Raw genomic sequence first — 24,247 nt, 5'->3', positions numbered from 1 at the left:
TAGACTTTTATTCTTGAGTCTTCATCTGTGAATATATATCTAATGGAACTAAATGTGTCTTCTTTGTCTTAATTGGTTGTGTAATGTAAATGTATATATAACCTTTGGAGTACAGAAGAGGGTGAATTAAATAACCATACTTTCTCATTGTTATATATTTTATACACAATAGCGAAGGCGTCATTGTTAATTTTTCTGCATATGTATAATATATTACATTTCAACGAATAAGAAAAATACTAGACATAAATATTAAAATATTCTTGTGAAGAACATTTCTCCCTATATATATATTTAATTCATTAAGGGCACTTTATTACAGGGTGTTAAACATGACTTTTCTTCCGTTTCTAATCATCTTAAATATTACAATTCGATACCTTACTACCGCTATAACAGTACAAAATAATCCCATTTCGTTCGTTTTTATCCTTTCCTTTTTAAAAAATATACGATTTCGATCGAGTGCCATCTCATGTTCCACGCTGCGCTCTCGATCGAAATCGCTATTTGCTCTTACATTAACGATAATAAATAGCTTTAAATACTGATGTACAATTGTTTTGTGACTTACAGATGAATTACAATTAAACTATATGGCAGTGATCTTGCTACTTACACGTATGTTATGACATTTGTTTTGCATATCAGGTCTATGATACAATTCGACGCGAATTTGTGCCATAATTTGTTAATGCTTCAAAAATTGTTTCTCAAACTATGTTTTGCAAAATTATCGTGAAATACATATCGTGAAATAAGTTCTAGAAAACGTTTCAATGGCGGATAATCGTTTGAATTTTTACTACGTCATACATTGATCTTCCAATATACTAACATTAAATTATAAACTAAAATTTTTCATGTTTATAATTAAGTTAATTCCAATTTATGTTATGAACTATGATCTTTTCGTCAAGTTAATATTTTATAACTTTTTATTTTCAATTTAAGTTTTGATGTACGTTGTATTCCTTAATATATAGATTTGTATAAAAGTGCGGGAAGATAATCATTTGTTAATTGCATCTTCAAGAGGGGAGTGATATGAATATTATTATTAAAATACTTATTGTGGAATGGCAATATAAGTGTAACGAATTGTTTCTACCTCGTATTATTATTTTGTAAGTATATATGTCACAATTTTTAAAACTATTTTTTAAATACAATATTCATTGAATAGATAATTTATAAATTTTAAAAATAATGTTAATCGATTTATTTTAGTAGAATAGTGAGTTAAATAAATGTATAATTCCTTTTTTGTTAATAATTTCCAAAATAAATGCTTAAATAATAATTAATTAGTGATTTATCAACATTGATTTATCAAATAGTATACATGTAATGCATGTAAATTAAGTTAAATTTTTTTGGTATATATTGAGAAATTTGTTTATTTTTTTTTATATATGGTAAAAATTTATTTAAGAAAATTTTAGTTGAATTAGGTAAATGTAAAATCTGTTATGTACAAATTATAAATATTAGCTTATTCTTTTCACATTATATTCATTATATATCATTTTTTCTGAACATACTTTTTATATAAATATATCAGAAAGAGATACATATAAAAGAATAAGAAAGTTTCATTAATATTGTATAAAAATTTGTTATCGTAGAACTTTAAAATAATAAAAACAAGTTTGAGAAACATCAATGTAAACTTCATGCGTTTGCATGCTAGCATCTCTTGGCTTCATTTAACCTTATGTCTTAATGATTAAAGAATTTCCATCATGATATGGCACTTGATCCCAGTGTGAAATTGTATTGAACACAGTTCATAGAAACCTTTCGAGCATTGTGCGTCCTTTGAACAGTCTTTGGAACAAAATTAAATGACTCAGAGGAGTTCACACATTGTACTGATTATCATTGTACTGGGCAGGAGCTCAAGTGAATATTGTGCAATTCATCCATGTCTGTCCAATCTCGTCTTTCTCCCCCTATCATTACATTTCTTATACATCCGTTGAAATGATCCCTTGTTATTAATGTTCCTTTTGGAGCAGAAGCTGGAGCAAAATTATATGTTATTCATTCATATTTATAAATATAATAGTAAATTGTTTTTATTATATTTTTTAATGGAATATAATTAAATAGAAGGAGGTTGATAAGTATGTCTAACCTGGCAAACCACCAATGTATAGAGGGCGAGAAACTGTAGCATCCATTATATGATAATTGACGTTAGCTGGAAGGCCATACTTCTGATCCAACTCATCGACTTTCAGTGCCAATTCTTCGTCGTTATAAACTGCTTGTATTCTGTGCCACCGATTGTCACAGATCGTGTATGGACTATTGAAACGTTGTTCTACATATAACGGATTGTTATCTCCTAGATCACCCGACATTATCACTTTACCATTATTCAGCTCTAATGATAATGAAGGCGAATTGCCGGGTGCCGTTATAGAAAGCAAAACACCCGACAATTCTGATGTTCTAAATTCCAACTGAAGTTCGAGTACAGCACCTAATTCAAAGTTCCTCTCTGTAAAAGAGAAACATTTCGTTCATCACTATGATCTAATTTTATTTTTGTGTGATACTCATTTTTATAAACCGATAACTTTGATATCTTACTGTATATGGCATATGCTTCATCCTGGAAATAAGCTCCACTTTCAACATTTGGGAAACACTGTCCCACTTGATAGGCTCTACTCGTAGAACCAACCATATCATACACGTTGCCATTGATCCTCAACCCTCTGATACAACCTTTGAGGGTTTCAAGTTTAACTACAACTTGTTCAGGTATGGGTGTTCCACTTTCAGGCAGGCCTCCAATATACATCATAGAAGCTAGTCCAATTTTTCTTGGCACTTTGATCGTGCGTGGTGTTTGAGAATCCACGAGCAATGTCAACTTCCGCTCGTCATGACTGATCACTACATGATGCCAATTACCGTCATTAAACGGTGTTTTAAACAGTATTTCTTTCTTCTGCTTGCTTTTCACCAAGAGTAAAAGCTGTCCATCTCGTATCACGACCATGAGATAGTGTTTTGGTCTAAGGCCCTATGAATTAAAAGAGATATATTAATTAGTAATATTCTATAGTGTAAGGGCTTATATGGATATTAGGTATGGCAAGGCAATCGACAAGCTTGGTCAATCAAGGTCAGGCAAGGGCCCGATTCTTAAATATATGCTATTTGTAAAAACTATAAATAATTTCTACATACTGGAGTAATAAACAGCAGTCCATTTGGATAGTATGTCCTGAAATCAAATTCTATTGCATACTTCTTCTCCCAAAATTTTTTAAAATTTAGATAAAGTTGCGTGTGACTGTTTGGTTTGTCTCCAAATTTGAGGGCACCAGCTTCCAAAGAATAATACGGCACTTTTTGACACCCTTCCGGTTGGGTAGACATTCCCCTTGACAGCGATGCTGATGGTGTATACGTAGGAGGGTCTTTTCCCATGCTTGGTCCGGAACGACCAATTAATGCATGTTCAAAACTAATGGCTTCATCAAAACGAACAATGCTATAAAAAGAAATAGTTTAATGAATATTTCTTATTTAGTTTATTAAATATTGCAATCACATACATGCAAATTTTTGAGTTATTATTGTCTAATACTCTTTGCATTTTTGGAAATACGGAATATTGTAAAATTTGTTGTATTTAACTTACTCGTCATTAAATATCGCGTCTTTAATCGTTCCGTACAAAGGCGTGGTGGTGGAAATCATGTTGGTATTGTTAATAAGTACTGGTAAACCTCCGAAGAATAGTCCTCCAGTTTCTTCGGGAGCTTTAATAGCCGCACTGGTGGGTAATTTACCTGCGCTCTGATAAGCGTCGTCTATTCGCAATTCGATATCTTTTCGTCTTTTAATTACTGTTACTGAGTGATATCTCCCATCATTAAAAGTGTCATTCGATTGTAAAGTGAGCTCCCCTCTTCCAGCATTTAAACGCACTTGTACTTGCCCATTGATTATGCATATGGAATAGTAACTTTTTTTCTAAAAGAATAAATGACATTGTAAGTTAGAAACATGGATCGTGATCTCAATATTTACTTGGAGAATTTTGACGAATTTCGTTCATTCTATTACCTCCCAAAAACACAATATGATCATATTTTATTGTGCAAATATTGTATATGATATTGTATCAAATATGATATTAAATATATAATATTGAAGAATTAAATTAAATGCCTTGCATTACGTTTATTTCATTTAATTTCGATGCAAAAAGTTTTTCGTATAGAAGAATAACGATATTATTTTACTTACAATTGAGTCATCGTTCATGTGTCGCATAGGAGGCATACGTTCTTCTTGTCCTTCGAATGTAGAAAGAAGGAGTACAGCGTTTTCCTGCATTGTTCTAAAAGAGAAACTCATTGTGGAGTTTATTTTACGCAGTGTGTATGATACATGTTGTAAATACCCATCTCCGTAAAATCCTACGATCCTTAATGGCTGTAAAAATAAAAATTTATTTCTTATTTATGTACGAATTGTTTTACTTAAATTAAAATTCTTTGTCCAACATTAAAGGGAACAGTAAATGTTTCAAAAGTGAGTAATAAATTTTCCTTTTATAAGAATTGTTTCTTAATTCCTTGACTATTTAAGTGCTTCCCATTTTTTTACAATACAGAAAATTTACTACAAATAAAATGTATGTATATTTTTTTCATAGAATAGCTGAACAAAATATCCCACAATATTCTATTTTATAATTAAGGAGATCTCAATGAACCAGTAAGAATTTATTTATTTTTAACATCTAGATAGAACGTATCCATTTCTCATAATTAAGTTATTTACCTTATTTGTACAGGTAGGCTCAACGCCATGATATTGTTCTGCCATTGGATCATAGCCCTCTTCAACGATGATATTAGACATACAGCCAAAGAAGGAAACTTGAGACGGCAGGATTAGTTTTTCCGCGCGAAAACTTGGTGGAACACCACCGATATAATATTTAGCCTGAATGAAATCAGGGATGTCCTCTTTTTTGGGTTGAGGTGTAGGTGCGCCGATCCTCTTATCGTTTTCTCCTCCTACACTCAAGCTACATTTTTCAACCGTTTTACGTAGCTGATAATATCTAAATGCATCCACTTTTGTCCAGTTTCCGTTGTTATACTTAAAGTTTGAGGACATCTCCATACTAACATTACCACCGTAACCAATGTGCAGGATCACTTTTCCTTCTCGCAGGAATATCATGATGTGTTGGTTCTGTTGTGGATAAAAATGAAATATAATTATATTTCATTAAAGTAGACGTTTAACATTTATACGTCGATAGGTTTTTAAGAGAAACAGGACAATTATCAAAAGTATAATAATTGAATTTGGTAATAATAATGATATAATGTAAGAGACACGATAGAATTTACATTTATTCAAAATAAATGATATGTGAATATCACGTACGTTGTCTGGATTAATTGCCAAAAATAGCAACGCATTCTCGTCATAAGTTCGGAAACTAATTGATACTCCAAACGAATATTTATTATATGGTCCTGAAGAAACCCTGTTTCTGACCGCATATCCTTCTCCATTGAAACTGTATGCTATATCATCCTTGACATCTTCCACTCTATAACATTAAGGTAAATAGTCATTTTCGTATATCTAAAAACTAAATGAAATTTCGAACTTATTAATAATTACCCTTCCACACATGCTTCGCAGGCCATATCTGGCGCAGTTGTAATGAAATTCCAAAGACCTATAGGCTTTCCATCTAGAATAACTTGGTGTACACATGCTGGAAGACCATTAGACGCAATAAGCTCGGTTCTTCTACGTTCTGTTATGGGAATTTTTCCTATCCAAACACGATCTGAACTGGTAATATCAAAGCGGCCGTATTCAGAATCTGTCGAATTCTTTATGGGTGGATGTTCTTTGGTTGTCGACGCTTGTTTTCGTACATATAATTTGCCCAAGTGACGAACCCTGAAAATCATTTCAATTTCTCATAAAAATTCATTCAATTTCTTGCACGTGATATAGATAATGGATGATAAATTTTAGTAAACAGTTAATACATAGACAAAAGTATTATAGATATCGGCAGACAAAGACGTTATTTATTATATTATTTAAGTAAGGTAGATGAAAAAAGGATCAAAGTGTTAATAGTTCAATATAAATGTTATTTTCCTCTAGTGAAATGCGCTATTCTAATTTCCTCATTCGGTTTTGAAGTTCTATTGAAGCGTTTTACTTTGAGGCGGGATATAATATAATTTAGAAAATAATTTTATAACAGATATCGTATTTTATTTTTTAATTATTCGCACTTCTATTATCTTGTGGAATTGAATTTTATTCAAATGCTGTTATAAAGAAATTACATAAAATTAATTACATGATTTTTTCGATATAATATAATTTCTTATAAGAAAAACTTATTAAAAACTAACGTCAGATGATACATATAATACTTCAAATAACATACCTTTCAGCTTCAATACGATACCAGAATCTATCATCTAGAAGATCGCCACTTTGTATCACTTCAGGGTGTGTAAGAATACCTGTTCCTCCTCCAACATTCCACATAAATCTCACTCTCCTGTCAATGATCTCCAGGGCAAGGAAATCATCCTGCATGAACAAGAGAAACATAGCAAAGGTATTTCACGTTTCGTATTTCATAATGTATTTAATTTCATATTTAACTCGAGCAATATGCTTACATTTATGCTACTTGGTAAATAAAATAGGGGGCCTTCCTTTTTCCCTTTTGGAAGTGCAAAGGTCATGATAATCGAATTCATTGATGATGGCTGTAATGTGGGTGGTCTGTAGGATCGACTGCATTCTTTTCCTTCTGCTGATTTTAAAGAAACGCGAATCTAAAGAAAAATATTTCATTTAAAAATTTATTTGGCAAAAGTATAAAAAGATAACATATTTCAGAAATTATAATATCATGATTACTCCGTCAGCGGTGTTTCTAGCTTCTGCGATTTTGTCTTTGAGATTCTGTAATTTTGTAGTCAACGTATCGTTCCATTTATCAAATTCATTTTTCCTTTTTACCGCGGCATTTGATAAACTTATTAATTTTGCATCTGCTTTTTTCATGTTACTCAGTGCTTCTGTCACTGAAATAATTTTTTTAGATGATTGTATGATAAGCTAAATATAGAAACGAATATACGTAGCATGAAGAAAAATATAATAAATCTTACATTTTTCGCTGGCTAAACTGATTTCGGAATCGCCTTCTCTTTTTAAGTCGTACAATTTTGGTTTTAATATATTAGCAATCCCTTCTTTGTAATCTCCAATAAGTTTTTGCGAGGTTTTAATACTTTCTAACACCTTCTCGTTGTCGTTTAATATATTTTTAACATTTTCACGCACTAAAAGCAACATACGGATATTTCAATAGAAACTTTTAATAAACACATATCTTATTGCCAATTCCAAAAAATCAAGATTTAATTCAAGATGAAATTAATTACTATCAGGGTTTTTAATTAAGAACTTTTAATCACAGCTCAAAAGTAAATAACTTGTTCTAAAAAGTATAGATATAGTATATCAAAATACAAATATTTTATGATCACAACGATCAGTAAAAAACCTCACATCTTTATTGCGGTTATTGAAGTCATAGCTATGTATAAATATTAAAAAAGAAAAAGAAATGGATCACTGCTAGAAAATGAACTTACATTTCTTACTGTCATCTTGCAATGTTTGCAATTTTATATTGACTTGATTATCTCTAATTCCAGTACTATTGAGAGTATTTTTTAAAATGTTCACAGCTTCCTTTTGCAATTCCAATCCGTCACTCGCGTTTTGTACTAACTTTCCATGTCTGTTTGCACTATTTTGCTGCTTGGACGATGCCAGCAATATTTCTTTAGCGCTATCCAACAGCGATTTTGATTTTGGGCCATCGGGAAATATCTGATAATACGTTATAGTTGTGAAGTAGACTATTTTTTAAATTACTATGACTACAAAGCGTCCCCTTACCTTATTGTACGTGTCTTCAGAAATATCTTTAGCTGCCGTTGCTGTTATATTTGCAGTTCTTATGTTATCGACGATATTCTTGTATGCTTGACTGGCCTTCAGCGGGCTAGCTGCGATGTTTTTTGTCTCGGAAAACAGACTGCTCGGCAGAAACGCCAAGTTGCACTTTATCAAGTTATCGATCGTCAATTACATAAAGTAAAAGCGTACTACTAAATAACGATTATTAATTCGCAACTGGAACTGTCTTCATATTTCATACGATTTCGTTTTGTTTTAATTTAAGTCCCGAGTAATTCCAAGTTCTCGTGCAGAGATATACATTATTTTTACAACACGTATTTCTACCGCGCTATACACATTTACACTGTGTTACTTATTTGTCAAATATATACAGGACCAGTGCGAAAAAATTTTTCAGTATTGTTTTAAATATTCAAGTATTGTAATAATCAAGTACGTCGAGATGTTTTAAAAATATAAAACAACGAATTATTATTTTATCTTTACTTCTCAATATAAATTGTGTTTACCTACTATAGCTTTAAATAGTTATCTTTAAGTTGTTTAAATATCTTCATAAATACTTTCACAAATACTAATTAAAATTAAAATATACTATATTTTAATTTTGTTTTTCTTTGACTTGATATATAACGATATTTGCTTGAGTATCTAAATATTAATTAACGTGACGATAAAATAATATGAACTAAAAGTATAAGAACAAAACTAAATAATTTTCTCTTACCTGACATACTGATCAACGTAGTTCGATAAATTCTTCACATGTGCAATCGCGGGTATCACGTATGTGTCGTTATATTCGTAATTTAATCTATACAGTAGTTCTTCTTTCATACTCAATTTATCAAACCAGTATGTTAATTTGTTTCGCAGTTCCGGAAGGTCCTGTAATTTAATATGTCTTCTTTTGAGATGTTTCTCGAGATACCGATGATATCGTTACTTGTAATTGTAACAAATATTAAAATAATTAATTAAATTTACATTTCTACCAAATCGTCTGTAAGCTAATTTATTGTACTTGTACATACTTGAACATTATTTTGAAAATTGACGATAAAACTACGCGTTTCATTAATCAGCTTTTCCCCCTCGGTAAGAGACGCATTAATTGTGCTCCGTAACATGTCAATCTCGCTACAGTAATTTTTGGCTTCCTGATATGTTTGATTAATATTGTTGTATAAACCATCGTATGTGAACAGCGTTTCCATTGTGTTTTCTATGATGTTCCGCATGTCAGTTAGTTTGATAGAATATTCTTCAGCATTGTTTTGAGCGGTTGCTAATGGCCCTGTTGCATCGTACAAGGAATTTAACCAATCAGTGTATTCTGCGACATCTCTGTAATTTTCAAAAATTTTCAAAAATTATTATATAAATATTGAAACAATGATTTTGATGTAATAAAATTGGATTTTATTATAATAATAGAATATGTGTTGTGAATGGAATTAAGCTGGAGTAATCAATGCGTTATCTATGTGAAAAAGTTGTTAAAAGTACTAACTCGAGAAAACGTTCTATTTCCATTGTCTTCTTTGCTAGATTTAGTTCTTTTATACCGTTCAAAATCATTTTTGCTGTTTTCAATGCTTTTTTTATTTCTACTCTTTTGTTCTCATTTGTATATTGATTCAACAACGTAATTGTATCTAGAAAAATGAAAAATCTTATTATAGGTATATATAGATTTATATAAAATGAAAAATTTGTATATAAGAATATTTTATTTAAGGCAAGTACCTTCTATATATTTTCGCAGATTTTCCGCTTCGATCTTTGCGCTAAATATGTTATTTTCTAAATCACTGGTCTTTGATTTTACAGTATCTGCGCGCAGAGCGCGTTCGTTCGCCTAAAATATTAAAATATTATCAATATTCATACAAAAAAATTTACGATCGATTACGAGTTATTTCGTTTATGAATAAATAATATCCATGTCTCTAAGAATAAATATTTAATCAGTGTAATTTGAATAAGTATGAAATTAGAATTAAATACATACAGTTCTGAGCAACATTTCAAGGTATTTCATAAGATTTCTATACTCATGCCAGGGTACATCTCTCATTCTTTGCCTCAGTCTATTTCGAAGGTTTATTTTATCTAGAAACGTTGTTATGTTGGAGTCAATGTAAGACAAATCTTCCCATGGAGGAGGAATATAACCATTGGCTATATGAGTGGTGCTTTCTGCTAATTCTTGCGATAGTGCAGCCACAGTGTCGAGCAGTATACCGGTACAATTATCGTTGCACGCTAATGCAAAATAATATCAACGATTTAACAAAAATTTAATTAATTTTAAAATTTAAAAAATTTCTACTCAAACATCATAGAAAAGAAAAAAAGAAAAAGAAAGAAAGAAAAATTTCGATAAATTTAAACGAACAAGGTTTTCGCATTTTTCACTTACACGTGCAAACGTTATTTATATAGACGTGACGATACGCAGTACATTCAGAGCAATCACGACCCGTAGAACCAGCTCTGCACCTACATTGTCCTGTTTCCGTATCACATTCATCGTTCAAACTTCCAGCGGGGTTGCAATTGCACGGTATACATTTGCCACCAGGAAGGTGCGGGAATCCATAATATCCGGAAGAACACCGTTCGCATTTTCTACCGGTGTAACCTGCGCATATAAAGAATATAAAATACATTTTCCTTTAAAAGTATATCCTCTCTGGATATGAAAAATTAAGCAAATATTTCTAACGTCAAAAATAGAGATACAATTGAATTTATTTCAATTTAGAAAGGGCTCTTCTCTCTCGCATTATTCACATCAACAAAAATAACGCTTCTTTGGTTCAACGATTGAGTTAGTTTCTAATAAATGTTATTATATATTTGCAATTAAAATTTGTATAAAGGAATTCTTCTGCGATGCGTTGAAGGTACGTACCAGGTTTGCAAACACAGATTGCTTCCGTATTGGCAAGAACCATGCAAGTATTTGAGAATCTTTTATCTGCTTGTGGGCAAGGACACGGTTTACAGCCAAAGTCTGGATGGCCATAGAAACTGTCTGAGCAAATATCGCATCTTGGTCCTGCGGTATTCTCTCGGCAATTCTGTAGCAAAAATGTTCGGTTTTATTTCAGAGACTTAGCATATAATATGTATATATTGAGATTTCATTTATATTTTGTTAGTTACATTTGTGTAAATCTGAAACAATGACTTTATTGTATTCTTGAATATTTTTTTATTATTCTAAATAACATGTCTATTGAAAATTCCATTTAATTATTTTAGTTCATAAAATATAAACTTTGCCTATAAATTATAGAAAGAAGTATAGCGTTCATTCTGGTATAAAACATGACAATTTTTGCACATAAAAGACACAGCTGAATGATTCCTTCTTAAAGTGCAGTTGGTAGAATTTAAGTCGACTATCTTACCAAGCAATGCCCTGTTTCTATATCGCAAATATCAGATCTTCCATTACACTGGCAAGGTATTGCTTCTCCAATAAGGTTGATAACAATGGTCGATGTGACGGTTGTGTTGTTGTACCATCGATAGTGTCCGATACTCGGATCTTGACAGGACGTGCTGTTATATTTCGGGGGGCATTTGCAAATCTCGACACCGGTTGCAAGTTGCGGTATATGCATAGGCGTTAAAACTGCAGCGTCTATAGAAGCTTCGTGCAAGCTAAAATTTAATATAATGATACAATAATTTGATATTTTATAAAGCAAATATACAGTGAAAGAATTTCACAAATACTTAATTTTGCAAGTTAAAGGGAATTACGTTAACACAGGTTTAGGAAGAAAGATCTTGTACTAAATATCGTCGAATAAAGACAATTTTTCGATATTCTAAGAATTTTCTCGATTTTAAATAAATCTTAAGTAATTTATATAAGCGAAGAAAGAAGAAGAAAATAGGGAAAACAAGAAGTACATACGTTGTTCTTGTAAATTCCGCATTATCGGAGGCTTTTACCAGAATGTATTGCAAATTTTGCAAAGCAACCATAAGAACCTCTCTCGTGACTTTATAGTCTGGCCTATTTTGTAATTGCCATAAGGACTCGTGAAATCTAAAGAAACGGGCAATTCGTATCATTTCGTTATCGAAACAAAATAAAAGCAGGCATTAATTCATTGTTAGAATATCAAATTAAGATTATGTTGAATACTAATTGGAATTCAATATTACCTGACTTCGTAATGATTGCTATCCGAAGGTACGGGCAAATAGTATTCTAAGACAATTTTACGGTTTCCTTGCAGTTGCACGATCGGATATTGAAAAGTTGATCTTAAAGGTATTCCACCTTCCGTCGAAGTTGTGAATCTTAAAAATCCTCCGTAGGATACAACCTTAAATTATGAATTACGTTAAGTCATTTTTTAGCATTGTGTGACCACTTGTTTGTCGTGTAATGTAAAATTCAATGAAATGTTCGAGTGTTTTTCGAGACATTTGAAGTTACCTTATCACCAAGAAAAGATTCGGGTAGCATCCAATAGAGAGGATAATTATAATACAAATGCGATGGTATCGTCACATCACCTCCAGTGTCAGGGATCGTCGAAAGTCCATTGGTCATGTTTAAACCACCGTTAATAGGAGATAAAAACACTCGTGATCTAAATTTAGAAACCTGTATAAATGGAGAAATATCTTAATAATTATTTTTTAATTCTCTTCATATTACAGTATTGGTAATATTTTAATAACAGCAATAATAACTTTTCTATTTGTAATGTAATTATATCTGAAAGAGAGATCGATGGAAAAGAAATTAATTTGAATTTGATAAATTTCTTCTCGAAATGATATGCATACGTATGTCGAATATTTAGATTTAGACTGCACGTGCATAATATACAAATTTTATTCTTACAAGATTAAGTGACAAAGATTTAGCCGAACAAGAGCTCATTTTTACGTAGAAATCATTTTGTGTAATACTACGATGCTTACTATTATATCATTGATAGTGTCATTGACGTAAAGAGTTCGTGGTCGTGTCAATCTCCTCTGTCCCCAACTAAGACCAGCTTGTTGACAGGAAGTCGTTCTTCCGAAACAAAAACATTCGGTGCAACCTTTCGGATTGTCCAGTGCTAAACCGAACGTACCTTCTTTGCATTGATTACACTGTCTTCCGACCACGTATTCCTAAATAACAAACGTACAATTTCTGTGTAACGTAAGAAACTGACCGAATATATTTCCACAAAAAACTATATGCTTCAAAAACTCAAAGATTAATTTTCTAAATTTTTGGCGAATCATCTACAATATTTTGCAAGTCATAATAAGAATTTAGATATTTTAAAAATTCCACTTAAAGATGCGTTAAACTTGATACCTTGCAAGGACACTGCCCTTTATCATTGCAATCGCAAGTTTCATCATCACATTGCAAGGTACCCGCTACGTTGCAGCTGCAAGGTCGACACCTAGGATAACCATAGTAACCTTTCGCGCATTTCTCACACCTAAGACCATCGTAGCCGATTCTACAAGGACATTGCCCTTGATGGTCGCACTGAGGTTTCATGGAACCAAGGGTGCACGCACAGGGCCTGCAACCAACTCCTGGGACCAAGTCCCAGGACCCTGACCTGCATCTGTCGCAATGTTCACCGAAAGTCAAGGTTGGACACACACAGCGACCTGTGTCAGGATCACAAACGTGACCTGGTCGCACACACGAATCGCAAACTAAAAATAAAAAATTTATGAAAATTATGTCAAAACGTGTGCAGGATACGATAGCATTTACATACTGATTAATTAAATCCAATTATATCAAATTTCGTATTATTTAATAGCATTTCCATATGACTATAAAAAATTCATACTTTTCCTTCATTTTCATTTCTTCGTTTCCGGATTTTGTTTGTATATTGAAACGTATAAAATTATTTATATATATTAAAATATTTAGCATCGTATTATAAAATGTACCTTGACATCCGTTTGATGAATATCCATAATATCCAGGTAGACAAACATCGCATCGTGTGCCACCCACTCCTGGTTTACAGTAGCATTGTCCAATACTATCGTGACAGGAAGAATTATACGCTCCTATAGGATCGCAACCACAAGGAGCGCATCCTGCTCCCGTTGGCAAACCCCAGAAACCAATCTTAACAAGATGAGAAAATAGAAAAGACTGATTGCAAATAATAAACTTCATAACGTTCAATCAGATTCTAGTAACGACTATATGTCATTCGAATGTGTTAATCGGTTAGTGAAATAATAGTTGCGGCAATTCTATAGTAATTCTGACGTATTAAATTTCAGAAAGCGATGTCTCTAGAGTTTCGTATAATACGCAAATAGAATTTAATGATCTCAAGTTGAGAGACGAGTAGCGATTCAAACGATTCTTAACATATTCGTGGAATACAAAATCATTTTATCTATTTTTCTCAATCGTATCAATTTTTATCTATTGCGAGAAAATGGGAGTGAAAGCAATTTTAAGAGGTGGAACGAGACACATAAATTTCTACTTATGTTTATTGCGATCTACTCACCATACATTGATCGCATTGTCTGCCAGTCACATGGGGCTTGCATTGGCATTGTCCTGTTACGATGTCGCACGCAGTGGTTATCGAACCAATAGGATTACATCGACACCCTGAAAATAGTTAAGAAGATTCATGCAATAGAAGATATTCATAGAATACTTGAATGTTTCGATGTACATATTCTACGATTTATGTTTGATATTAAATTTTATGAATTAGAAAAATTTGAAATTAAAATGAACATCGATCTTAAATGTAAGTTTTATTCACGATAGTATTGAAATAATGCAACGTTATTAAGCTGTTAACACGTTCATTGTCGATTGAATTCTTAACATTTACAGAATACCATCTTATGGAATCTTTACACACTGTACTTGTGGATTGTTATAAAACTTTCGTTTCAAAATTTCGTGATCTCTAATTCGTGTTTCATATGAATCGATATCACATGCAGATCGTAAAAGTAGACGCCAATTCGGATCCAAGATGCTCGCAGTAAACGCGTTAATTTAATATTTGAACTTTGTATAATTTCATGTTCAATAACTTCTTTCTACTTTTTGCAATCTCTTTCTTTTTTTTTTTTTATCTTCCATTTGCTAAATTTAACAAAGAGTCGCGAAAAAGTAATTTATAGTCCTTTCACTTAAACGAGTTCTCTTCAATGTTTAGATGAAAACTGTATGCCAAAGTATAAAATAGAATAATAACTCTTTCATTAACTCTGTTCCACATTGATAATTCACATTTCATTCTCAACCTGTGAGATCACGCCAAGAGAAATATATCTTCCATTCATTTCACAGGTAACAATATACATACAGATCTATACATATCGTGATCAGCATCTATTCAGTCTGGATCCTAGTCATGCATGACTAGTGTTTGCTGATGCGCGATCGATCGCATTTCGCAATTAGCAATGCCACCACGACGAATGTTGTATTGTATTCAAACGATTTAAGCCTTGGTTGGCACTTTCACGGCTGCTGTCTCGTGACGAAAAAGAAGAAAGACCATTCAACGAGGAATTTTTGCGACGCAACCATAAATCGTGAGCAGGTACTGCAGATTTAAATTCAATTTGGTCACCAGTGTCAGACGATGAAATAATACTTGTAACTTGTAATCGGTCTAGTCAGAGGCGAGATAGTCGATGAGATCACTGCAACAACGTTAAACAGATATTTCTTTCCATATTCTGTTTCTCCCTACTTTTTAATTTCCTCTAGTTAATTTCCTCCTTTAATTGAAATATCTCATATTGTTTTTCACGATTTTGTACGTATCTAATATCTGTCGCGTAAAATACAAGAATATTAAAAATATGATTCCCAGCACCTGTGGTAGTCTGAAAGGCTTACAGTATGTATGTGGCAAGTTTGATCTACCAAATCATCTATCAATGTTCGAAACACGATTCGCTAATGATTCTGAACTTCTCACATTTAACAGTAAAATTTTCTTTTATTCTTAAACCAATAAATAGCCAATAACTACCTATTCACTTCGCTTATAACGCAAAAATAAAGAAGTATATTCAAGTTACATATTTCTACAAAACATGATTTAGAAATCACTCGAGTAATAATTTCATTGGCGTGTCGCTTGCAACAGGCTTTCGCAATTTTACCTATCGTTCAACGAAGAGATACACTTCCAGAGAAGTCTTAATCATCTTCTCGCAAAAAGAGGAAAGAAAAAAAGAAAGAAATAAAAAGGAAGGACTCGCAGCTAGGAATACCAGTAGACAAGTGACATATGATTAATTCAAGCAGCCATGACGCGACGTCCAGTTTAGCTTCGGACCGCGTAACCGTGGCTAAAGCATAAATAATGATCTCGTGTCTTTAATCCCACACGGTATTCAGCTTGGCATAGCGGTTGTAAATAAATAAATAACCGCACTCGTTACAACGCTGAAGCATCAGCTGGATACTGATGGTAACGCCGCCTTAATTGTAAGTGATATCGATCATCCTTTAAATTGATAACCCTATGTATGTTTTCTTTATTGCATCAACAGTTCAAGTGCGATTCTCTTTTGTTCGTTACGCTAACGAAGGCCATCGACGATCCACCGAGCAAGAGGATAAGGTCAATTGATTATTCGTGATTGATTTATCGAGGTATTCAATAAGCTTCGGGTGGAATTGTAATGTGATTATAGTAAGGGAAAAATAGGATGTACAAGGAAATAGAATCAGCAAGTGGAGGCTGTGGTTTTTGTAGGGAATTGCCGGTTGCGAGATAGAATCTTAGCTATTGCATACATTAGAATCGTCTGATGTGTAATCTCGAGGCAATACAGTGTTGGACTGATAAGTTCTATGGTGGCTATTTTGCAAAGCATCATTAATCACTGCGATCACTTCCTATTTCAGACTTTGAATTCATGTAAAGTCTGATTTATTCACTGGATAAGTAGTAGGTATTTAATTTCGACTCACTGAACAATTTCACACGGATCGCTATAAAAATAATCAATGACAATTCTATATTTCAAACTTATTATTCTAAATTAATTTTCTGAAAAAGTTCCCTTCTTCCAGCTGTGCTACTCCTCTGGCAGATTGTCGACGAGAAACGCAATCGTAATGATTTTCCTATTTAGTTATGCGAAAAATTAGATTATCGGCTCGCTTTAGAACTAATTGATTCGAACGAACGAGATCCTATTGGACTATAGAAACTCGTTCTATTTCCAACCAATCCCAGCACTTATCAAAATGTCAATGCGGCAAGACACGCACGTTCCTCGATAGCCTGTTCCCACGAGACACGTGTTTTTCCAGATTACACGAGTCTCTACACGAGATTTCGCTCGTTCTTCACGACGTACTCAAACATCGTTCTACGCAGTCGGAACGAGCGCTCAAAGGTCGCACGAAGATACGAGCCTCTGTAAAAGCGTAAATCTGCCGGATCTAGAGGTTTCCCGTTCCCCTTTGACTGATTCGTCGAGGACGGGACGCTTTAAATTGCAGGTGAAACTTTCCTGAATACTATTAGCTCGTCTGCAGTCGAGAAACCGCGATCTACGCGGTTATATCTCATGACAACGAGCCTAGTTAAGCCATACCCATGTACGCTCCTGTGTACATCTTCGTTCATATCGCCTTGCGTTAGGACAATTGCTGATATCATACTAAACGTGATACGATAGGATCTCGATTATCCCAATTAATAAATTTTCGAATAACCGAGCGATTGATATTCCTCGATCATTTTCTGCTTCATCTTCCGATCCCTTCCGGCTCAATCTTTTCGAACTGACAAATTCCAAACTTTGTTTCAACTGGTATTTTCGTAGAATTGCTTTCCTATATTGATCGCTATTCACAGAAATAGCTAGATATCCGTTACATCTCCGGTTTGGCAATGAATGGTTGCAGCTTGGAGACAAATTTTGAATAACGTCTCTCAAAAATAAGAAACTGTACTGAGTTAGGATACGTTTTCTCGTTGTAAATCAAAAGATGTGTAAATTTTCGCTTTCTACCTCATTCTACTCGTCGTTATTAATATTTCTCTGAATCCTGAAAAGAGAATCGTCAAAACGCAGAACCTCTACTACGAACGTTCTTTTGATATGAAACGAACCTGGATTTTCGAATTGCATCGAGTGCTCCATACTTTGCAAGTACGACACGTTCGAAACTATCAAAGATATGAGCCCTGCAGGAACAACCGAACCAGCTGCTCAAGTTCAGGTATTCGAGGTGGCGGGAAAGAGCATGGAATTTTATCGAGTTTGGCTAAAAGTGCATGATTTCTGCATCCCGTGCACAGGTCTGCTTCACGCGTATAAATAAATGCACGCGTGTCTAAGGTGCGCCGTGCACCGAGCTATCAAACCGACTGTTTCTGTGTTCCGCGAATTTATCTTTGCCGACAGCTCATTATCCAGCAACGATAAACAGTCTCGAGAGGAGCAGTTACGAAATTCGCGCAGATGCTGTGCACTTCCTTTTCGGCTGTTTACTCGTTGTCTACGTTGCCTACCTGATTGTCTTTCTTCTCCCTCATTTTACAATAGTTTCATCCCTTCTGTACGTGTATTTTAATTTTAATACAATTTATATCGAAGGAGAGATAGAGAGACGTAATTTATCAGTATTGGAATTTAAAGGAAATAATTTAAAATGAAAACAAAATCGTGAAGCTCGATCATTGCGAACAAATAAATTCGTAATTCTGCTTTCTGCGTTCGTTTCTGCATCTCTCGAATGCAGGATGTATCGCAGTTAATTTATCGACTCTTTGATATGAATTTTTCAGCTCTGTCGAAGTAATTTTTCCGTGAGATGCGTAAATTTCTACTTCTGTTATCGATACTTCCTTTTCCGGTCACGTAATTCCTTAGTTACATGCGAATATCAAATAAGAGAAACAACCTTGTGGTTAACTTATCTAGTCAGTAAGCTGGATGCATGAAACATATCTATCAATAGAAAAAAAAGGAGGACGTGCTGTTTTTTCAATGTTCTAAAAATAACGTTCGATAATATGTGACTCATATATTTATTTCTAGCGTAGTAAATTACTTTAACAATAAACTATATCCCGTTATCGCAATACACATTTAAGTAATATCTTTTCTGAAAATAAAGTAATCCCGATCATAATATATAATTCAATTTTATATTAAGAATAGATTAAACTGTATTTTAGTATTTCGCATTAAAAAAATATGTTGACCTATGGTTATATAATGACCTATAAAGATATGAAATTCAATGAAAAAGTACAGATACGCGTACGTATTTTCCATATTCTCCGATAAAGAATATCCGTTTGTAGACGATATATTTTTCACATTCCACATTTCCAACCTAATAACTATGCCATATTCTCGCAAGACTGCTCTCAAGTAAATCAATAATAGAATCGCAAGGATCCAAAGACAGAAAAATCACAAAGTTATCGATTCGCATTAAAATCAGATACAGTGGACGCACCGTGCAATTTACATGCTCGAGAGTTCTCCGCGTTCTGCTTTCTTCCTTCGTTCTACCCTTTCCCACTCGTGCTTTCCTCGCAGACACTTCTTTGCTTTTTATTGACCCCGCTTCTTCTTCTTCTGCCCACGTAGCCGCGTCGGTCCATATATAAGTGCCAAACGTTCGACGCGATACACCCGTTCGTGGTGCGCCTTTATTACCACGTGTACACCGTTGTACGAGCAGTTTGCACGTGTGCGATGCTCGTTTTTCATTCATCCTTGCACGGCACCAAATGGCAGAAACGCGCAGGTGGTCTCCCGTTGTTCCGCACCGGTTCGCCAGGTTGCAGCAAATCCGCGTCGATGAATGATTTCGTTTTACAACCGATAGATACTAACCGACCGCTTCGATCGATTTTCTTTTACGCAAAGCAATAGAAAGATTGTTAATTATTTACAATTAGGTTCAATTAAAATAGGTAGTTACAATTAGGCTAATTCTGTGGTGCATACGAGTAAATTTTATTTGTAATTGAAACATGATATAGGATAATTGTAGCTGCTTAATACGGGACGACGTCTATCGATAACAGTGTAAAATATTTCATTAAAAGCAGAAGACGAGCATATTCGTATAAATGTTTTTTTTTATTTAATATTTCACATTCACAATTTGTCCAATTTGGACATTTGGTAGAATTTTTTAGCTGTTTGATTATCACTGGCTACTCCCAGAGGAGTACCATCTTGGTGTTTGTTAGATTATATCCTTTATGGTACAAATGTGAGGAGCTTCGCTTGGAAATTTGTCGTTGAATACAGTTTGAAAGCGTATGAAAGCTTTTCAGTAGTTAATAATTATTACTTAAGTTAACAAATAGTACTTTTCCATCATCCATCGTCAAACATATTTGCTTTTGAGTGCACAAAAGAAATTTATGGAGAAATAAGTTAAATTTATTTTCTTCTTGCTTTAATTATTATTTTTCCGCTGAAACACCTTTAGTATGTGTGTCGATATTGAACACGTTGAGTGTACATAGTAGTGTGGAACGTGTCAATGATGCTGCTACTGATGACGACGATACAGAATTATATTTATTTCATTTTCAATTGAATTTCAAACGGGGCAGTAACAGTGGAAAATAAGGTGCAATTCTTTTATGTGCACTGGTATTTTAAATCTTGGTTAGGACGTAAAGAGGAAGTTTTGTAACCCCATAGAAGAGACAGTAAACTGCTGCTATAACTATTTGAAATAACCCATTTCGTATCGTTGTTTTCAATAGATACTATTATCTGGAAATGTACGCTCGTGAATATAAATCACCCGCTATATGCGCTATACGAAACACTTTGATATTTCACTGATACTATTACAAGTAGACTGCAGATTTTCATGTAAATTTATATTTTTGTTAAAATAATCTCGAAAAAGTGAAACCTATGCAGAGGTTTGTTTCGTCTACTACGTAGTCTAACAGATACCGTATTTTGGATATTTTATGTATATACATGTTTTAGTAAATTTTGCCTGTCGGCTATAAAATTGAGATTGATTTACATAGATAATTTTCCATACACACTCTCATTCAGCCTCAATACGCACTAGATATGAATATCTTATATATTTCTGCATATCGTGTGCAATTCTGTGCATCTTTGCATCTTGGAATATTGCGTAAACGCATAGAAATCCGCAGTGTAGTTATGAGATTCGTCTATCGCGATAACACCGTTCAAATTTGAAACAAATTAGAAAATACATATGGGAATTACAAGATAAATTCAACAGATATTATATATAGGGTGGTGGTAACTGGTGGAGAAAATCGACTTTGAATTTTCGCTCGGTACGTGTGCACTCTATCACGCCTCGTTATAACGCACCTCACTGTAGATTGTTGTCTCGATGGAAAAATTTAAAAGTTAAAAAAAAAATTTTTATTCTATATTTTCGACTTCTTTTTTCGCGTAAAATCACCCCCTTTCCGCTTGTACCACCAGTTACCAACCACCCTGTATATTAAATATAAAATATAATATTCTACATTTTATACTTTTCACAAGAAACCACCTCTAGCTCGACTTGTACGTATTATTCAAAGCAAACAAAAAACAAAAAAAAAAAAAAAATGAGAAATTCCACGATGTCTAAATTAATTACGAACGTATAAAATTCCTAAGGATAAAATTGTCGATTTAATTCAACTGAGGATGTCGTATGTTCGAAGAATTATCTGACTCGCGAAACTCGGGACGTCGTAAAACAAAAATAGAGCAACATACCCTCCGTGGGTTTTAACGCTCAATGAAACTCTTTACCACCACTTGGATAACGTTCACGGCTGGATCACGTTATCGTGCCCCCGGAGAAAGCGAAGGTGTCGTTTTAATTAAATGCACGCCCGGTAGAACTGGGTGTTGTATTCCGCGCGGAAACGGTGTTCGACAGTCGTAACGCTGACAGCGGACAATAAGGCGCGTTGTAGAAGGCGTGTTAGTTGCATCTTACCTATTGGTTCCCCTATAAAACGAACGTGGGTGGATACGGGCTGTTTGAAGAAAACGTTTGCAACCTTTTGGTTTCTCTCGTGTGCGATGTTAATGGAAGGAGGAAAGGTTGATCGTGCCATTTAATGACCAATCTTACTAATTCACACGTTTACCTTATTGACAGATTTATTTTCATTCGAGTTTGCTTTACTGGAGTGTCTAGCACTGCATGTCAGCATTGAATGCCGCGCATAGAAAGGCGTATATAAGATTTTACTTTCAGATCAATTTCGGAGTGTCTGCAGCATGTCAGCGTTAAATACCGCGGATAGAAAAGCATAAATAACATTTTATTCTGATGTTAATTAATTTTAATTCTTCTTCTTTTTTCCTTCGCGCTGGTGTAAAATGTTCTGTCCTAAACAACGGTATAATGTTTTCAAGATCCTAACTGTCTGACAGCAAATTCGATCGACGATTTAAATTCTTTTCGTGAATCTTAGCGAACTTGAAAAAGTTCGTTTAATCGATAAACGAAACGAGAAAATTGATCAGAATATTGAAATGAATTCTCAGTTGAAATAAATGTATATTGAAATAAATTTTGTTGCAAGATTCGTACATGGAATTTAATTTCAAGGAAGTAAAATCTCGTTTGCCGGTGTTCGGGTCAAATGTTAATCGAAAGCAGCACGAACGAAGGAAACTTGAAATTGATCGAAATATGCGGTATAATTAAATAAGTGTCAGTTCGAGAGAATTAGCTGATTTGACTAACTAGATAGTTTTGCTATGAAATAACTCTCTGTTTAGCTATTTCCTCTCGTTAAAAGCCGGTAATGTAACTTTCTTCTCGCGTTGCACGAGGACTACATAAACATAATCCTGTTTACGTAACGTGGGTGCACATTACACAAACACACACATACACTTTTTTATACAATAAGACTAATGCGATCAACCGTAAAGAAATTATGATTGGCAAGCAGATACGGAAAATTTGTATCGATTAAGATGAAACGATTAGAGTCATCATCAGTTATTGATCTCTATTACAAGGACAGCGTGTCTAGGTGGGCTGGATCGCGTTTCGATTAAGTTACGATCGAACGATCGATCGATCGATCGCCGCGTTGTCCCAAGCGCGACGTGTTACGAACTCGTTTTGCCGGAAGTAATTATGTTTTAATCAATTTTTCTCTAGTTCCATAATATCATTACCGAAGATTACGCGCATTCCATTAATTAAAAGGTAATACAAATTCCAGCCAAGAAAAAACGAAGGGCTTTGTACTTTTACAATGTTTGACGATTATAACGCAGACACCAGTTTTATTATCGTATGCTGACATTTAAAAATCATTTTAATCGCGTTATATCACGATAAGACGATTATAAAATTACGGCAGTTCCATTTATTCGTAATTTCGTAAATACGTATATCGTTTGAATACAACGATGAATAACAAATATTTGGAAAGTTATAAAGGAAGACTTTAAATCCTGTGAAAAATAACATTACCGCGTTTCGATTTTTTCGTCATTTTACAGAGTAATATAATACATCTTTTACTTGAATATAACGGTAGATAAGGAATATTTGAAAATTTTGAAAGGAAGTCTTTAAACCCTACGTTCGGTGAGTTAAGAAATTAAAATTGAAGGTAAACTTTATCACGAACGAAAATCGCGCTTTCACGCTTGAAGCGTGGCTATAAATATCTATATTAAAATACAGAAAGCGATATTTCAAAGATCGAGTAAAAGCGTGGTAACGATCATGGTAATTTTTTCGATCGACACACGGGCCCCTTCAATTTCTATACTTTTGTTTCCCCTTATTCTTGTATCTCGCCCGCCATACTGCAAGCGAGATAATAACTCGTAAAGGGTACATGAACGCAAGCGAACGCAGCGTCGAGAAATTATACGCTCGTAATTCGAGTTCGCTGGAACCATGAGAGGAAACACCTCTCGAACTCGTTCGCATTCGAGATTGCTTTTGCCACGAAGCGGTGCTTTATTCGCCCAGAAAATGCAAAATTTTAACGATGGCTGCGATCTTTCTACAGCTGCGGCGAAAGTTGAAGTTTTAGAGTAGGTACGTTGTAGATCGAACGATTGAACTAATGGATATTGAGTTAAGTTGTTGAATTGAGTTAAGTTTGCTACGATTGCAGCGTTTATTTCGAAAGTGGCGTAAGTACATTTTTTGATTTTGAAATATTTAGGTGTTTGC

General features: G+C 33.8%; 1 protein-coding gene across 3 annotated transcripts in view; it reads right to left on the bottom strand.

The window, feature by feature from the left end:
* Positions 1-1,394: 1,394 nt before the first annotated feature.
* Positions 1,395-24,247, bottom strand: part of wb (wing blister) — a 199,748-nt gene continuing 176,895 nt past the window's right edge. For all 3 annotated transcript variants that reach the window (XM_069118415.1, XM_069118416.1, XM_069118414.1), the window contains 30 exons: positions 14,568-14,674; positions 13,987-14,170; positions 13,385-13,740; positions 12,994-13,191; positions 12,500-12,670; positions 12,223-12,386; positions 11,969-12,103; positions 11,454-11,709; positions 10,952-11,120; positions 10,457-10,678; positions 10,046-10,299; positions 9,781-9,892; positions 9,545-9,689; positions 9,066-9,378; positions 8,759-8,919; positions 8,008-8,146; positions 7,698-7,938; positions 7,209-7,382; positions 6,955-7,121; positions 6,711-6,869; positions 6,470-6,618; positions 5,677-5,964; positions 5,434-5,602; positions 4,816-5,235; positions 4,276-4,464; positions 3,665-3,999; positions 3,208-3,514; positions 2,602-3,040; positions 2,141-2,509; positions 1,395-2,024 (listed from right to left, as the gene is read on the bottom strand). In XM_069118415.1, the coding sequence (XP_068974516.1) occupies positions 1,882-2,024; positions 2,141-2,509; positions 2,602-3,040; positions 3,208-3,514; positions 3,665-3,999; positions 4,276-4,464; positions 4,816-5,235; positions 5,434-5,602; positions 5,677-5,964; positions 6,470-6,618; positions 6,711-6,869; positions 6,955-7,121; positions 7,209-7,382; positions 7,698-7,938; positions 8,008-8,146; positions 8,759-8,919; positions 9,066-9,378; positions 9,545-9,689; positions 9,781-9,892; positions 10,046-10,299; positions 10,457-10,678; positions 10,952-11,120; positions 11,454-11,709; positions 11,969-12,103; positions 12,223-12,386; positions 12,500-12,670; positions 12,994-13,191; positions 13,385-13,740; positions 13,987-14,170; positions 14,568-14,674 (6,635 nt within the window). In that variant the 3' untranslated portion in view covers positions 1,395-1,881. The remainder of the gene's footprint in view (positions 2,025-2,140; positions 2,510-2,601; positions 3,041-3,207; positions 3,515-3,664; positions 4,000-4,275; positions 4,465-4,815; positions 5,236-5,433; positions 5,603-5,676; positions 5,965-6,469; positions 6,619-6,710; positions 6,870-6,954; positions 7,122-7,208; positions 7,383-7,697; positions 7,939-8,007; positions 8,147-8,758; positions 8,920-9,065; positions 9,379-9,544; positions 9,690-9,780; positions 9,893-10,045; positions 10,300-10,456; positions 10,679-10,951; positions 11,121-11,453; positions 11,710-11,968; positions 12,104-12,222; positions 12,387-12,499; positions 12,671-12,993; positions 13,192-13,384; positions 13,741-13,986; positions 14,171-14,567; positions 14,675-24,247) is intronic.

The sequence above is a fragment of the Bombus flavifrons genome, chromosome 8 (assembly GCF_040668555.2).
Source record: "Bombus flavifrons isolate JBK064 chromosome 8, iyBomFlav1_principal, whole genome shotgun sequence".
In the NCBI taxonomy this organism is placed as follows: Eukaryota; Metazoa; Arthropoda; class Insecta; order Hymenoptera; family Apidae; genus Bombus; species Bombus flavifrons.
This window is presented reverse-complemented; position numbering and strand designations above follow the sequence as displayed.